The 18603-nt window shown below is 41.8% G+C and overlaps 1 protein-coding gene across 2 annotated transcripts in view; it reads right to left on the bottom strand.

Moving 5' to 3' along the window:
* The window catches only part of tanc1b (tetratricopeptide repeat, ankyrin repeat and coiled-coil containing 1b), a 99728-nt gene that overhangs the window by 36766 nt on the left and 44359 nt on the right, over nt 1-18603 (bottom strand). For both annotated transcript variants that reach the window (XM_062401975.1, XM_062401976.1), the window contains exons 5-7: nt 10597-10730; nt 7544-7733; nt 3772-4083 (exon numbers count right to left, since the gene is read on the bottom strand). In XM_062401975.1, the coding sequence (XP_062257959.1) occupies nt 3772-4083; nt 7544-7733; nt 10597-10730 (636 nt within the window). The remainder of the gene's footprint in view (nt 1-3771; nt 4084-7543; nt 7734-10596; nt 10731-18603) is intronic.

The following is an 18603-nucleotide window of genomic DNA, read 5'->3' as shown; positions in this document are numbered from 1 at the left end:
CCCTTCACATTGCTTTCTGGCTTTATGCATCCTACACAGTCTATACATGAGGTCGGCAATGACCTTTAAAACAGGATATATTTGATGTTAAATGGATGATAAATAGCTGTGCTCCCTCTTGGGTTTGCCACTGCAACTTACAAGATATGGAAGAAAATATTTTTTATAAGAAATGGTGCCTGAGAAAACTCCAAGCTAATGATACAACTACAAACAGCTCCTGAGGAGACATCTGAACTCGGCTGTGACAGGTGCTGTGTGGGCCACCATTTGTGAAACTTGCCATAGCATAAGCAGACTCCACACAGTGAGTTCCTGCTACAGACCAGGAAGAAGCTAGCCACAGTGTGAGAGCGCATGTGTTCACCAAGGAAGTGCAAATGACACTTCTCATACATAGCTAACATTCTTGAGGCTCAGCTACACACTGGTTGATTGGCATCGGACAGATGGATGAAATCCACTTTGCCTTTCAGGAATTTTGGCCTTTGAGCTGCACCTCTCCAGAACGTTATGTCAACGTTTCCCCTGTGTTGTAGTTACCTCGATATTCCAGTGACGAGTCAGCTGGTAAAAAGACCGCAGTGATGAAAGGATGCTTTTGTGTCTCATTTAGATTGGTGAAATTATACTGCATTTACATGCTTTGTTCTGGGTACCAATAGGTACCACTTGAGTACAAGGTTGCCAGGTGATGTAACAATGAAACAGCAAGGTTTCATTATCAACTTTTTTAATAATATTTCTCTATGGAAACAGTCGACCAATGGTAAGGGGAAAATACAAACACAGACGAATGTCGTAATATAGTACTTTATAAGCTCACTGCATTACTCCACAGAATCTCTATGGGAGAAGAGTTCATTTATCGGCTTATATCTCACATTTCTAATCATGATTTTTTATCAGGAGACACATCGTTATCCTACAGTGCAATCTGATGTACAAAGCTCGAAAATAAACATTAGTCAGAGACGTTGTGGCACAGGGAGCTGAATGCACTAATGATGAATATATTTTAGTTGAGTTGCACAATGACTGCTATTCAATTTACCTCCTTTCTGCTTGCGTAATTGCTTCTTCAAAATCATTATTTTATTATTGAATACAATTTCCTTGAGTATTAACCAGCTCAGATCGGTTTGGGGCCATAAATGAAGCTGTTTCACCACCGTCGTCCATGTCCTCTCCCGGGGCTTTTTTAAAAGGTGTAAAAATCTGAGGTGTGATTTCCACAGGTCCCTAGAGGGCAACGCTGCATAACTATGACATCAGCCCATAAACTCTGAACACGAGCACACTGTTGCTCACACGCAAACCAACACACACAAACAGCCAAATATTTCCTGGTCTGTTAACTTTATGAGCCAGTTCGTGTGTCTGCACTCTTCAGGTTTATGGTGGGGGGGTCGGATAATGAGATGTACAAGGGTACAGACCCATGGAACAACAGAATGGGCAATGAACAGACTCTGCACAAAGCCATGAATAAATGTCATGTTAACAATGTGGGCACAGATTCAGCTATAGAAACACTATCCGAGCGCTGCACAGAAAGCAGTGCACAGTGTGAAATACATAAGCTGTGGCATGTGTTCTGAGACCAGGCTGTGCACCAGCCATGCAGGCTACTGTTTGTTCTGCTTCTATATCTAGAGTCCATCTTTACTCTTTTGCTGATAGTTAAAGACAACACTGCAAGATTCATTTTGATATTCAGGGTAAGCAGACCAACATCATCAGTTAAGTGAGCTACTTGTTGTAAAGCTTTTAAGACAAACATGTCCCTTTGTCTTTGTCTCAACGACTGTGTTGACCAGACCTATTAACTGCGCCAAGGAGGTTATGATTTGATTGCTGTTTGTCTTTTAGTAGGATTACTCAAAAACAACATAAAAGATTTTATTGAAACTTGGTGACAGGCTGGGGTATGTTCCAAAGAATAAGCCCTTTCAGATGGGTAATTTTTGTGAATTTGTCAAGAAACAATCTCTGTAATAGATGATAATCTTCATGTGACAGAATATTGCAGAATATTTAGGCAAGAGACAAAGTTTGGGAGCTGGAAGCCTGGTTTCTGTGTGTAGTTTGACCAATCATGTGTGAGCAGGCTTCGGTTGCCTGCAGCTTAACAGGAGCCCAAAAGAGGCGGTAAACCAAAATGCATGGGTGATCCTTTTTTTCATTTAACTGCATTCATATGTAAATAGCTGTTAATAGGCATTAGGACATAACAATAGGACCTAGACAACTACAAAAAGTATCGCTCTCTGTGTCTTATGGGGAGAAACATGTGACTCGTGACAAAAGAAACTAGTCCCAGTGTAAACAGTATACAGTGACCAGAAAACTTGGCTCGGATTTCTGGTGTCTACACCGGATATATCCAAATATTGGCTCTTGCCCACAGTCGCAAATTTCCAGATGATAGCTGATGGGCTGATAGCCGATGAGATCTTAATGAAAACAATCTGGCATATTTAGGAGACAGATATCTATGAGTGTGTGCAATTTGGTGCGGCTTGATTGAATAAGAGGGGACAGTTGGACCTTGGCGGAGGTAAATCCGCATTCTAGTGTTCTAAATTCTTTCCCCCACAGTAATGCCCAGCCTGGCCATGCTGTAGCAGTATTCCTGTCATTTCAGTGGATCCGTCTGCTAGAGCAATGCAGTGTGACACAAAGTTCATCTTCTCTATAAACTTTCCAACTGTTTTTTTTCTTTTTCTATTGGCTTACGTCAGTGTCACTGTCACCCGCCCTTTGATACCAAATTTTACCTTCCCAGGAGGACTGGTCTGGAGTCTTGTGCAACAGCTATGACAATCAAATATGTTTCTATTAGTCTGGCCAACATAATAGCAAGCATGTGCAGTATGGTTGGCCTGGGTATGGACTGCGATAACGAGCGTGTGATGTGCAAGTGGAGCTGCAGACAACCTTGCTTGTGATTCACTCATCCAGTCCAGTTCATGCTTAGCGAGCCCTACAGCCAAAACAGAACTCAAAAGAATTCTTCTTGACTTGATTCTTGTTGGACTTTGCATTAACATGGTTTTAACTCTCCTTTGGTTATCACTACAACAATCAAAAGTTTTAAAGGAATATGTAAAAACTATGTCTTCAAAAACAGAGGGAGTCAATGTGAGGGGAGCCCTGGGAATGGAAAAGGGGGTGAGGGGGTGAGCGAGGGATATCAACAACTGTGACAGCTGTGTGGATAAGGCGAGCTGAGCCAGAACAGGGAAGTTCCAGGGCAAGAATGCAGAACAGATCGGCCAGACAGCGGCTTGTGCTTGTGGTCCAACATGGCGGGCCGAGGCCGAGGTGCAACACGCAACAGCTGGCTAATCCCCCAACTTCTGCCTTGATACCCCGCTCCCCATTGAAAAGCACAACCTGTCATCGGAAAAAACACAGAGTTCCTATTCCCCTCGGTATCTACACATGTTTTTTTCTGTCTCTGTCTGTCACATGCTCGGACTAGAAATGACACCGCGCTTGTCAGCCTCAGGCACAGGTCAAGTTGTAGGAAACAATCATGAACTGACTGCCAGTGCAGAGCAGGAAGAAACCCGAGCCCCACTTTTCATGTCAACATCTCAATGGTTACTAAGCTACAAGAAGAGAGGCTTGAGTAAAATGTTTTGTTAAATGCTAAATTAAAGTACAGGGTCCCTGAGGAAAGGTATACAGATCCATTCCTTTCTCTGCTCTGCTTTGCACAGAGGACACACAGATGTTCAACGGTGAGAAACCAGAGGCTCATACCTGCCACGGAGTTCGGCCTTGGCATCATGAGGGAAGAGGATGTGTGTGGTGGGTAAGGAATAGGCCCCTCGGGCGAGTGAGGCTGTGGTGGCCCTGATAAGTTGGGCTGCTGCTGCTGGTCTGTCCTGGATGAGGCGTCGGCTGGCGTTGCTGTGGCGCCGTTGGCGTCTTCTTCGGCCACAGGAGAGCAGGTGTCGGCCCGCACGCTCTGTGCCAGGCCATGGCGCACGCTCCCTCTCAGGCTGCCATCCTTACTCCACTCCAGGCTGGAGCCACTGCGGTCATCGTTCTCCGAGGAACTAGTGATGGTGGCTGAGAGGAGAAGAAAACAGAAAGAATTAGAGCAGGTGAGGAGGTGAGATGGAGGAAAGAGGTGAGAGATACAAGAGTTTGGTTCTTTAAGTGCTATGAAAATGTTTACTTCTGCCAAGAAGGTTATGTTGCTGCTTGCCTGTTTGACATTTTGCATGATTATGCAAAAACTACTGAGCTGGTTTTCTTGAACCTTGATGGAAGGCTGGGGTAAAAGCCAAGGAAGAACCCAGTACCTTTTTTAGCAATTTAAGTAATGGGGTGGATGAGGGAACGTTCCTTTCTTTCTTTAACATTGTGAGATTGGGTTTTAGCCTTGACTGAAGGTTTTTTCATTATATAGAAAAAACTACTCAACCTTATTCAATGATATTGTGTATAGGGGTAGGGCATGACCAAAGACAGAACTATTAAATGTTGTTGTGGATCTGGATTTTTTTTTTTTTTACATGAACATTGCGGGATAGGATGTTTTCAAAATTTTCTTGCGTTTAATTGAGATATCTTGAAGAAAATAACTCAGGCATGTTTAGGCGACTGATATTAAAGAGTGTGTACAATTTGGTGCTGATCCAAATCAAAATCAGGATCAATGTGAATTTAAATGTAGTTTTCTAAAGGAACTGTGCCTTTGCTGAGGTTAACACTCTGAGTGCGATTCTAGTTCTATGCAAGATACTCAGCTGTAATTGAACTTTAAACTTTCAATTTTTCTCATTGCCCATATGAACTCTATTGACTTGCTGATTTTAATTTATGGCGATAGCCGGTTTATATTGAGGTAAACTGGAAAGACACAACGCCATAAATTAGCAGAATTGGTTCGTCAGCACAGACTTCTTTTTTTTTTCTTTTCTTAAAAAGTTGTGTAAAACACAACTGGATGCTGCAATAGCAAACAAACTTTACACTTAAACATTCCAAAAATAACAAAAAGGGTTAAGAATGGGTGCTAAAAACTGCCCTGAGTGTTTTTAAAATTCAGACAGGTGTTTTAGTTCCATGAGAGCAAATCCTTTAATCCTCCCCAAGGCCAACCTAGCCACCGAGCACGATCCCAAACCAAAAAAAGCTGAGCGGAGCGCCAAAGCCACACAATGACAGGCAGCTGGAAACAGAAACATTAGCGCAGTCAGAGGAATGAAAGTGACTTGGCAGCTGGCCAAGTTGCATCACACATTACTAATCTGGATTTTCACGTAACATGACTAATATTTAATAAAACAAACACATCCTGGACATTGTGGCTGCTGTAATGTTTCCTTGAGCGAATGTTACTTCTCATGACAGCAGTTGTTTCTAGCCCTTCTGTCAGCATAGCACTGGGAGTCATCACACTGTAGAGGTTTCAGTGATTGTTTATTTGGTTGAATTACAGCCCTTGACGAATAAATCCATGTAAAGAGATGTTTATGGTCATAGCTGTCGGCCTGTTATAGGTCCTCCCTCAGCAACCTCGGGCAGAAACTCGTCTGGGGGCTGTTTTGTAAATGTTGACGCTGTGCAAAGTCTCCCCAGCTCCGCCAAAGAGATTTTAATGCAGTAAACAAACCAAATTTATGTGCTTTTGAAATCAGAGTCAGAGTCAAACTTCAAAGAACAAGGGACATTAACCACGGCTGGAATCTGACTTGTGGACACAACATGGCTTTGTTCTTCTCCGTGCCTGCACAGTCATATTAAGGCTGGTGGATGAGTTGTTTTGACCACTTTGGATTTGACACAGGCAAAGTAGCTTCGAAACGGACCACAGCACCTGTATGTTTAAACCTAATGTGGGTGGCAGCCTGCTGGAGGATTCTTTACCGCAGCTTCTATTAGGTTTGGTTCGGATTCACAACAACAAAAACATGTCCGACAAGGCTTTTTCCTGCACAGAGAATTGCAGTACCCTTAAAAGCACAGAGTTCAGTACCCAACCCGAGCCTCCATACATTATTTAGCAATGAGCGGTCATATTGCTGTGGGGGGACAGAATGACTAACTCTTCTTTAGCACTTGTGTCAACTGTGCAGAGCTGGAAAATTGTTGCAATATATTTAGTATGTTGCTTTCTATCGGGGGAGAATCCTGTCCTTACCTAAATAACAACAGATGACAAATGATTTAAATTAATCTGAGGGTAACTGCAGTATCCTACACTTACAAAATACAAACAAATCCGAACCAAGAAGGACATCCTCACATTTTACAGCCGATGGAGGCTTTGAGAGTAGAAACGGCAGACGGATTATTACATGAATAGACGTCATCTTCCTGTCAGCTTGTGCAAATCCCCAGATGTCTTAAAGGGGCTATTACTAGAGATACAGTACAATGTCAAACTGTGGCAACTGTCACCCCAGTGGTCTCTCATACTGAATACAAACCTAATAACTGACACATGGTGGAGGATGAATGCAATCTGACACAACTGCGCCTCAGTCTCATTAACAGAATGATGAATGGCTGACACCATGTAGGTGAGACTTTTGCGTCTACATAACAAAGAGTGCATGAGTTTATGATCAGATTCAATTAGAAATACAAGAGCTTCTTTGGAAACACTTTTAGAAGAAATTTTAATGCAGTAGGTCTTTGCAAAAGAACCTGTTGATGGGCTGCATTGTGCAGAATAAATGCTACAAAGGAGAAAAATATTACGGAGAGGTCACAAAACTTTTGTTTTCCTAACTTGTGTCATTAAATCTTCAAATAAGGAAAACACTAGTAAGCTGTCTCTAGGAAATAAACGTTTTTAGACAAATTGGGACTGTATATTTTCTGAAGAAGAAAGCAGACAGCAGGCGATTTTCCGAGTCAGAGACATTCACAACAACAGGGAAAACATTCAGCTGAGGGCTGAAGCATGAATAAAAAATCCAGGAGGATGGACTTGATGTATAAATTTCAGTGCAGAGGTCAAAGGTTTGTATTTATAGCATATCGGGAATCAATCGAATCTCATTGTCTTTCCATATTGCCAACATTGTTGGAGTCTTCTTTGTCTACAGCACTTATTTTAATTTGTTAGTTTAAAGCTAGGCATTTGACAGACTTTCTATAACTCTACAGCTTTATGTTATGTGAGTTGAGATATGAATGTCAGCCAATACTGAATGGTTTATTTTGGCATCATCCTGCACAATTTGAGACGAATGTAGTGCAAAAGTAAAATGTTTAGACATGGGTGTCTGATGACAACAAACAAAGCTGAGTCCACATTAAGTGTCACTAAAAAAACATATTGTGAGTAGGCCTGTCGAAAAAAGTTGCATTTTCTTCCTCACAAAACATTTGCTCCAAGGCAATTAAAATAAAAAGACAAGAATGCATCCTCATGTGCGTTCAGGATACAAACAAACTCATTACATTTTTTTCCACATCGCTGCTATTGGTCAAAATCTCTGCAGGGTACTTTTAATACACTCCTGCTACCAGTTGCTATCTGAGTGTGATGAAGGAGCCGGTGATTTCTCACCTATGATCCCACTGTCCTTGCTCTCAAGAGTGGAGCTGGGGCTGGTGATGGTCCCGCAGGGGCTGGAGCGGCTGAGAGGGGGACGGCTGGTTGTGCTGTTGAGCGTGGAACATGGGCTGTCAGTGCAGGGAGACGCTGTGCTGCTGGTCAGCGTGGAGCAGGGGCTGATACCCTGGCTGGTCACTGAGCACTGGGAAGAAGGAAGACAGAGGAAAGGGTTTATGCAAACCAAGAAATCAAATATGTCAACTCAATAAAAAAAACTGGCAGCTGGCAACTTATTCACATGCTGTCGGCATTGGCAGACATGCTAAATACAACAAAAACGTTTTCCCTGACAGCCTTTGAAGGATAATTGAGTTAATAATAAAAAATATTTGATCAAAGTTTATTGCCTGTTTGACCTAGATCCTGTGAAAGCAATGCTAAATAAAACTCCTCACTAATATACTACAAGCATTTCACGTGTGAGCATGACACACTAACCAAATTAGCACTGTCAATGGAGCAAGCCATGGAAATTACACAGTCATGTATCCCGGGGACCCAAAATAAGCCTGGAGAGAATTTCACAAGGCGAAGGGCTCACACAACGTTGACGTGACACAACTGACACCTTTTTTTCCTGTGTCATCAAGCCTGTCTGACAAGCTTAGTGCGGCTGAATCTTTGTTCCATCCAACTGACAACCATAGAAATCAAAATTAAAGCCAGTTTGTCCAGTTTCGCCATCTCACTTCAACTGTATTGTGATTCCACACAATGTACTGTAGCACCAGAAGGTCGTCATTGTCCAAGTATGAGGAAAACCAAAGCTTGATTATGGCCCAGTAAGTTTTGAAACGAGAAATGTTAATATAAAATACACCAGACAGAATGCTAACTTCACATACACATAACATCAATGTCCATGTCCATGATTAGCCTCTACAATCCATTATGTTTGGTAACTTCACAAGGATGTATGTACATTTTTGCAATATCTCTCTCCTTTCTACACATAAATACTCCAAATACAGCCCTCTGTTAAAAGCCTAGGCCAAATTAAATTAGCACACATACTCAATAAACCCACTTTGTTGTCGATATTTAGCTGCCGGAGGGATTTCACCCGAGCAGAGCTTACTACAAGAATGCGTATCACCTCAAACAAACTCCATTAATCAAATTCTTTGTCTAACATTACACCGTGACCTCAAATATCCTTAAACACCCTGGTTTTTGGTCTGGTTTTTCTCACATACTCCAATAAAATAAATATAAAATATTTGAAAGTCTTGTACCAGATGGACCAATACTTCCTTAAAATAAGTATTGAGTAAGGTGTGTAAAACAACACAAATATGTCTTGACACTTAAAGCATCAATTTTATGAAACTGTATTTCACATGCCTGATTCTATAATAATATAGCCAAGTCCAAAAACAGATTTTTACTATATGGGAAATATATAGCAAATCTGGTCAAGTCTTTGCAAATCAAGTCCATATTGTTAATATTTCATATTTTCCATGACATCTGATGCGTTTTATTATTCTACTCATTCCGAGAATTTGCAATGGGATTTAAATAGGAGTAAAGCAGTTAGGGAGATTTGATGGCCCTCTCAGTTAAGAAGGGGGAAAAAGAAAACTTGGGACCATCTCATCCTCAGAGGTCCTGAAGAACAAGGAGAATTTCATCTTTTGATCAAGTCTATTTTGGGATGTCAGTGGTCCAGTTTGCTCCACAAGCAGCAACACTGAGACTGCACATTGAAAAGAAGAAAACAAATCTCGACAACAAACGCAGCATATCGAACCTGTTCTGAAAACTAATTTGGGACGAAGGCTCCATAGTCGATTTGTAACGTGGTTGGCACAATAAGAGGTAATTTCTTTTTTAACAATGAGGACGAGGTGAGCAAAGACCTTTAATCAGTTTGAGAGAAAAATGTATAACCTCTCATTCAGCATGTAGTGACTGTTGAATTCTGATGGTCAACATGTTTGACATATAGACAGCAGACTAGGAGGAAAGCTGTGTGCTTGGCAGCATTATTAACGACTTGTGTAATGCTGGTAATAACTCCATAACATTTCCTTTTTACTAAGTCCAATCTGTTTGAAACGCAGGTAATGTTTTTCCCTGGTAACTTCCTGCCTGAGGCTACAGCCCAGAGATGATGCCACTTAATCAAGTCAGAGCCAAACATCTTACTGACATTAAATCATTTACTGCGAGTCCGATCTCAAAACAACACGCTGAGCTAACGTGTTGTAAAACAGCAGCACGGAGGAACAGAGAATTGTTGGCAGATGACAATAATAAGCCCCCCTTAAGCCTGGCTCTGCAAACACACACCTTCAAGCACATAAACAAACAACGTGAAAAACCATTAGACTTCAGTTCTGCCTGGCTCCTCTTTTGACATTCAAACATGAACAATGGACATGATTCATGAAATACTTTGTAAGCTTCTTTCACATTCCTTGGATTGCCGGTTCAGTGTCAAAACGTGTCTGAGACGCGGGATGAATGAGGCGAGCGTAATACGCCAGGCTCTGCTCTTCATACAGCCACAGCTCAATTAGCAAAGCCAAACAATCTGAGGCTCAGTCCTAACATAACTCTATTTCTGGAGCTGGACTCAGACACTCTTGTTACACACTCAAGAGCCCCTGGAATAGCACTCAAGTTACTGGGAGACTACGCACAGCTACTGGAGCGCTTCTATCAAGATATAACCACTTTGGGCAAATGTTAAATCGGTATTTACTCTTCAGAATGTTTTTTATCATCACAGACGAAACAGTTTAGTAGTTACCGTTGCTTGTTGTGGGAAAAAAAATGATTCAGAGTTCCTTCCTAAATCCTCATTAAAAAATATAATGCACAGGGGAAGAAAAATAACCAAAGCTGCAACATAAAAAATCCATTCTTCTGCTACAATACCTCCTCCTCTTATCCTTTCCCTCTCTCCTCTATCTCTCTATCTGTGTGTTGCAGCAGTGGCAACAGCTGCTGCTGTTGGAGGAGGGAGGGAGCTGGAGGGGAGGGAGAAAATGAAATACCTTCTTTTCATTCTTGTCGTCCATAGGTATGCGTGCCGTGCCCGGGATCCCTTCTCCCAGTAAAAAGCCCAGCCTTGTCATCAGTTCCTGGGTGGCAGGGGAGGAGGAGCTCTGCTGTTTCTCCGCTTGCAGCTCTGGAGGGAGAGAGAGTGAGAGACAGAGAGAAAAAGGCTCAGTGCTACAGCAGGAAAGATTCTCCCTCTCTCTCTCTCTCTCAGCTGGATGGCCCGCACATGGGCCACTTTGCCTCGCCCTGCCCCGCTCGGCTCGGCGCTCTGAAATGCGTAACTGCACTGCCCAGCTGCTGCTGATGTAGTGCAGACCTGTAGAGGGGGGAAGAGCAGGGGGAGGGAGAGAGAGAGAGAGAGAGAGAGAGAGAGAGAGAGAGAGAGAGAGAGAGAGAGATGTGGGGGGCTAGTGTGTGTGTATGTGTTCTAAAAAAGTCCAAGTGCATGTGAATGTGTACCATTGTTAAGAAAGCAGAGATTATGTGTGTGTGTGTATGTGTCTGTGTGTGTGTGTGTGTAAGCGTGCAGGTGTGTGTGTGTGAGCGTGCGGGTGTGTGTGTGCATGTCTTTTTCAAGTTGTGTTGACAAGTGTTGGTTTGAATCCATCATTGTGAGGTTGGTTCTCAGAACTTCAGGGAGTTGTTAAAGGGTTAATTAGAGTAGGGTAAGGTTAGGGTAAGGGGCTAGGGACTGCATTATGTCAAACAACATGTTGTGTGTGTGTGTGTGTGTGTGTGTGTGTGTGTGTGTGTGTGTGTGTGTGTGTTTCTCTGTGTGATTGTGTGCCTTGAGTGCCAATTCCAGTGTTTTCTGGTTGTTTACAGCTCTCACTCAAGGAGCCTCTGAATATCAATGAGTGGACAGAAGCTTTTTCCAGCACAGCTCAGACCGTCTGCAGGCTTTACCTCCAAACCTTAATACTGGCATAGGCTGCAATTTCAAGGTTGGGGGTGCAATCAACAAGGCAGAGACCACATGCAATCTTTTTTTCGGATGATGTTTATTTGATGCATTATCTTGTTGAATATAGTATCTAACCATCATCACCAAACAGCCAAACTGGTGATAGATACACTTTGCAGAAACTGAGAAATAGTGTTTTCGTCACCCACGTCTCTCAAATGCAGATGTGGCAATTAATCAATACAAAGAATCTGAATGACAGACAGATGGATGGACAGAGAGAGAGAGAGAGAGAGAGAGAGAGAGAGAGAGAGAGAGAGAGAGAGAGAGAGAGAGAGAGAGAGAGAGAGAGCATCTTACAGAAGCTTATTATCCAGCTCTCTGTCAGCACCTTTTCCTTGGTCTCCTCATTTTCCCCTTTAGCCCCTTTCTTCCACAGTTATTAATAATGTTGGCAGTGAATCTGATTAAATACAAATAAGGTCCAATGGCACAGTGCACTGCCAAGCCTCGTCAAAAACAATCCGCTGGGCACACACACACAAATACACACACACAATAGGGATGTGTGTGTCCATTACCGAGTCTGATGTGAAACACATCTTTTATTCAATGCCACTTGATGCTAAACAATATGATGCTAATTCAATACGGTAGATGGTTTGACTGTATTTCTTTGGCTCTTCTTAAGCAGGTAGCAAATCACAAATGAAATGTTTTTCGAAAATGCAATGTTTACATCACAAATTTTAGCTTTCAACTACTATCTCCATAGTACAGCCAGTCGTTATCTCCAATATTCATCTTTGACAGACTCAATCCTGAAGTCAGTCAGAAAGAAAACCACTTCATGGTCCTTTTCGGACGCTGCAGGTTGTGTTGCTGTTGAACTGTATCAAGCGTGTCTATAATTTAATCCACCCCATTTCTATCAGTGGGGCTAAAAATACAAACACTTGATGACATGCAGTATGTTACAATAACAGTGAAGGAAGGTTATTGATCTGCCCATGACAGTTTACCATATCTGTGGAGGCAACATTACAAACTGATCCACCACTAAATTTATTAAACTATCTTAAATTTTTCTTTTAAATGAAATGCTGGTCATGATTAACGCGCTCGCAGCTGATGCCTACTTCACAAGAGAAAAATTAAGCAGAGGAAGAATAAGCCAAGCCAGTAATTTATCAAAGGGCTTGTGTACAACACAGAAGTAAGCATTATGGCCTGGCACCTGTTAGACAGGTGCCTTCGTCCTTCAGCCAAGAACAAAATGTGTATGAGAAGACACTTGTATTATGAGTAATGGCAGACGAGCACATATCTCTAAGTTGAGGCTGTGCAGAATATTTACGTTGCCCGTTTGACATCTGTTCCCTGCTTTCTGATGTAATTATATTTTTGTGTTGCCGCTGCTTTTCAGCCAGTTGCAGCACCTCTTGGAAAAATACTCGGGTTTGATTTTTTTTATGAAACTGACATATTCTTTAGGCCTGAAAGGAAACAGCAATAATCAAAACAGGCCCAAAGGTTTCATGCTGAATAAACCAAAGCTTTTGTCTTTTTGCAGAAACAGATATTGGATGCTAACCTCATAGATACTGGATGCTGTACTTCACCACTCTTTCTTCATTGCAAATATTGTGGAGTATAAGAGACCATTCATTGGAAATCAATGCTCTGTAGAGAAAGGCACTCAACTCTTGTGAATGCTTCAGCTGAGACCAGTTCAAAGACAAAGCTGAGGCCAGAATGACGATGATTTTATAAATTCACTGGATTATATCACATTTTCGTCCAACAGTCCAACCAGAATGTGGACAATGGCAGCTCCTCGAAAGTTAAGCAACAGTGTCGCTTTCGCCCCCTGGTGGCTGGCTAAGGTCTTGGTCATGAAATCCATTAGAAATACAACAACTCCTCCTCAGTACTTTTGCCTGTCTTTTTTCCTATGTGTGCTTCCCTTTAGCTCTTTACAGTTGTGTAATTTGTGTACTTATATGTTTACATCGGTGGTATGAGACAAATGCATTTCAATCCCATCTTTGTTCTGTGAATATGACAGAAATATCCATTTTCTGTAAAGATGGCATGGCATTTTTGGTAGTTCTTTCACACTGCTGTTTGTTCACGAAAAAATTATTCCAGTGAGTAATTGATGCCCCGAAAAAACCCAGGGTTAACCGTCATGATTGAGGGCTGAGACTTGCAGATGTATCAGCAGGAGATTGCTACTACAGCTCAATTCCCCAATCACTACTGCATGGCAGGGCTCCTATCCAGGATATTATGGCATCATTTCTGGATAATGGGAGGAAGGGGCGACCTATCGTCTATTCTTACAGTCTATGGCTCACTCACACAGTTGTTTCCTGATAGGACCTCTTCTCAGGACTGTATGAATAAATTGAGGGTGTCAGCTCAACGCTCCTGTTAATTCTGAGGCGCCCGTTTGAGCGGAATGACTTCTTCACCTCTTATCATTCAGGATTGTGACACAACACAGTCATTTTCAGCCTGACCAGCCACAGCTATTAAAAACATGTGAGTGTGCGTGTTTGTGTGTGTGTGCTCGCGCAGAGGCTATATGACTCAACGCAACAATATAACCACATTTAATTATAATTTCTCACCTACCACAATATGCGCATATCTTAATAATGAGGAGCAGGAGTCTCCATCATACTTGTTACTTTGACAATGTGCGAAATGTGAGCGTTCAATGTACTTCCGCTTAATCTTACTTTGACATCTTCACTGGATTTTCTGTCATTAATTCCAGAGAAAAGGACGAAAGAATAAATAAAATATGTTATTATAACCAAAATCCCTTTTGTGTAACGTCAACATGCCATATAACTGAAATTTATCTCTATAATGAGCATTAAGTTGTTAAATTAAACCAATGACAGATATGAGAAGTACACAGGAACACATTGTGGGGCTCATCAACTTTTAGTAGACGGGGACAGATAATGAGAGTTTTTCCCAGGTCTTTAAACAGGGCACCTTACACGTTTATGATCATCGTACATTAACAGACAGTGACAGGTTGTTTTTTATACGAATGGGTTTTAGCTCCCCAGCTGCAAACATAATGGATCCATGGAGATTATAGATTATGCAGAATCACACCCCGTGACACGTGAACAGGACTATTTCAGATTTTTCTGTACGGTGAGGGAAAACATAAATGACAATATTACAACGATGCTTTTCTAAAACCGTATAAACAACAAGCAGTTACTCTTTACACTGCACCTGTACTTACTTTGGCTATTATGTTATAAATATAACATAACAGCCATAATATTTTTTACTAGACCCCAATTCATCCCTGGTTCTTCAAAACCATGTAAACCCACCTGCCTCTAAACTATTTGAAACACAGATCATTGTGTTCATAAACATGATAGAACAGGGCAATTGTCTAGTACAACTAAATGTTGAACTGTTGGACCAGTTTCGCCTATGGGTGCTATTATCTTTTATCAGAATATTTTACTTTAAATGAGACCATATTTACAAATTGAACAGTGTGCTGTATCAAGATGACTTGAAACTAGAGATTAAAATCATCAACTGCTAAAGAAAATGTTTATTGCCGTTATAAATCAAGTGAGAAGTTGAGTAATTTTCTCTTAATAAAAACCCTTCCGTATGGACCTTAAATGACCTCAGGACTTTGTTTGTGAAAGCAACAATGGCTCTGTCCTCGAACAACACCGTCACAACTTTATGAATCGGTTTAATAATGTCATAGCTGACAATATTTATGATTCTGTTGTGCGGATGATGAAACTGTGGCAGAGGGCCAACCATAGCGTTGCCATTACACAAGGTAAAATGATTGTATTTATCTGGAGGGAAGGCGGATATAAATTAAAATGTCTACCTGATGTAAATTGGCTGCCTGCCTGCACTACCAAGTATCTGATAAGTTTAAAAAACCATCCTGGAAGATATGGAAAAACCGAGGATGTAGCTGGAACCACTTTGTTATTCCAGTAACTGTACAGCAAATTGAGGCGAAAAAACAAAACAACTTTGTTATCTGCCGCCTGAAGAAGTTTATGAGCAGCTGTGAAATAGCAGCCGTGTGGTGCAGTCAGTGATAGGAAGGAGGAGGAGCGGGAGAAGGATGGAGTAGGAGGAGGTGGGGCACCCTGAACAGACTGGCTTCACAGAGTTGTCTCGGCTCTCTCCGCGCTGAGAAAACAATCCAGCCGGTGCTCATTAGCAGCTGGAGTTTCATTACCACAACAGTGGAGCCTGTTTAATGAACCCTCAATGAGAACATGCATCCTGCCTCACCGTTTTAAAGTCCAGAGGTTTGAGGTGACGTGCTCCCCTGAAGCACACCGAGCGCCTATCGCACATTCCAAAGATAGAACCGCAAATCTCTGTCGCTGGAGAGCGCAGATGGGTTTGTCCAATGAGACATCCCATACTGAGGTTAGACCGAGTCCCCGACACAGAATCTCCAAGTAAAATGAGGTTTGGGAGTTGGGGATGGCATGGTGGTAATAATCATAGTTTGACTGACGTCTCAATTCAACGAAGCCTCTTCATTAGGTAAAGAAGAATGGCAACACGGATTTCATCATGCAGCTGCTGATTAAAACAAGTAATCAACAATAAACCTGATCCGTCTTTGAGAAGCAGAAGAACCACCTCATTCATCTTAGATGCCACAAAGTTTTCCCTCGGTGGAGAAAGTGAATGAGGGCTTTATGAATACCATCTTGTTTTCTATAAACTGTTAACAATCAGCCTTGATTATACAAATGGGCTTGTGTCTTCAAAAAAGATGTTTTATGCAGAAGTGATCTACCTGGTCTAATCTTTAGGGAAACTGTTTCACCTGCAGTCCCCATTTCACAATAGAGCAATAACAGCAACCAGCCACTTTTAGAACAGCTCTAATTTTAAATTTATCCACAGAAGTTTGAGAAAAATCTTAAAAGAAAAGAAAAAAAAAAAAAATGTATTTTAACAGTTTTTAAGTGTGGAACCAGAATGAGCCGCCACGAGATGAATCGGGACCATAAAATACTTGATGTCTTTTCCTCGTCTCTAACAAAGCGCAGTATGTAAGGAAATCATGGTTGCTCTGTGCTCAATGTAATGTAACGCTGATGACCTGATCATAGCCGACCGGATTTTCGCAGTTGTGGTGAACATTTTCATTGTAACACAACCTCAACCAATCAGAGAGCTCCCTATTATACCTGAGGATTGTGGGTACTGGAGTACACCTCCCTGACATTGCAAATAAAACACGTTTTTCTTAACATGCGTTTGATATCATACAGTCTAGTGGCTTCTAGAGTGAGCATATTACATTATCTCATAATAGTTTACAATTCAAATCTCCATTTAGAAATTAAAAGGGATTATTACTTCCGGAAAGGTGCCAAGGACAAAATGAATAATTCAATGTTATCTGTATCATCTTATGAATGGCCGATTCAGAACCTTGCCAGAGTCGCCATGGTTTCAAACATGCAAAAATATTCCTTGCATGCAGCCTGTCAGGACCCCAGCTGCGGGTGAGAGATTCTGCATCAGATTACTTTTCTCTGATTAGATGTTTCAATCAGGAATTCAGAAAAAGATCAGATCACATTTAGGCAGCGCACACAGAGCCACACACACACACACACACACACTGACACTGACACACACGCACACCCACACCCAAACACACACACACACACACATACACAGAGTCTTGCTGGGCCTGTATTCTGCCAAAGACAAAACAGTACAATGAATGACACAATCTCCAAATGCTGTTAACAAATGAGTAACAGACACTGTACGGGAAACTGACAATGAGTGGTCACATTACCACAACCAGATGTTTTCCGTGGTGGAAATACACAGAATGGAACTACTACTTTGCCATATAATATTGGTAGTTTCAGCATTGACAAGATAGTCAGTATATGGAGAAACAGGTGCTGAAGGTTTGAGCTTGTGTCTCAGTGGGTTGGTAACATGGTGGGAGGTTCAGAAGAGAGAGACAATTGTGGCAGAGGACAAGACTTGAGGCTCAGTCTTGATTGACAGAGACAGAGCCTTGGGACCACAGCTGAAACAATTTTAACACTGTTGACCGTCTGTTGCAGACACACACACACACACACACACATGGACGGACGGACGGACGGACGGACGCACACGCATACACACATAAACAAACATCAGTGTGCTGGAGGACAAAATAAAAATACACATTGCATTTACACATGTGCAACAAGAAACTCTGTCCCTCCTTAACCGCGCTGCTATGTGAAGGGACTCTTGTGTAGGTCAAATCCTTTTCTTAGCCGACAGTCATTCCTGGTCGTCCACAACACAGAGCGCTGGAACGCAGACCATCCAACCCAAAAGAAGAGCAAATGAATAAATTCAAAGTCCACATGCAAGCATTAATCATATCTGAGAGTAGCCAGCTGACGTGTAGACCGAAAAAAATGCATAGGGTGGGAAAAATCTTAAATCTAAAAAAAAACGACTTAGCTGTTGCTGTTCAAGTAAAGTTTTTACAAATTCAAGACAGGCATCGTTCGGCACAACCAAAACAAAAAGCCCCTTCACAACTCATTTGATGTGTGGCCTGAATGTCGCAGAGCTCTCCAGTTCTCCCAATGGATTTTCCGACCCGCATTCTTCCGGCACGGTATCAACATTCCATGCTGACGCTGACCTTGTTACAAAAGCTGCTATGTCGAACGTACCATCTAGTCCTGCCTCAGCAGCTAGAAAAAGAAGCAAGCATTGTTTGTCCTCTCTGAAATAAGATACAACTGGCTGAGATATGCTCTCTTCATTGACAGAAAATAATGACTACGTCCTTGTCACATGGAATGTGTGATGCACAAGTAATGCAAATTAATCCAGCCGATGTTAAACGGCCTTTCGAGAAACTCACACTACAACAATACTAATATGTTTTGTTTGAAAACTCCAAGACTACATTACAGTCTGAAGAGGCAGAAACTGAGATGTGCAGACGTAGACACTGACAACCACTTGCTGATTGGGTGTTTTTGGTCATGACAAAGCCTTCTCTGATTCGTCAGGC

Source organism: Platichthys flesus, chromosome 13, assembly GCF_949316205.1.
Source record: "Platichthys flesus chromosome 13, fPlaFle2.1, whole genome shotgun sequence".
NCBI lineage: Eukaryota > Metazoa > Chordata > Actinopteri > Pleuronectiformes > Pleuronectidae > Platichthys > Platichthys flesus.
The sequence above is the reverse complement of the archived record's forward strand: the minus strand, read 5'-3'. Positions and strand labels throughout refer to the sequence as shown.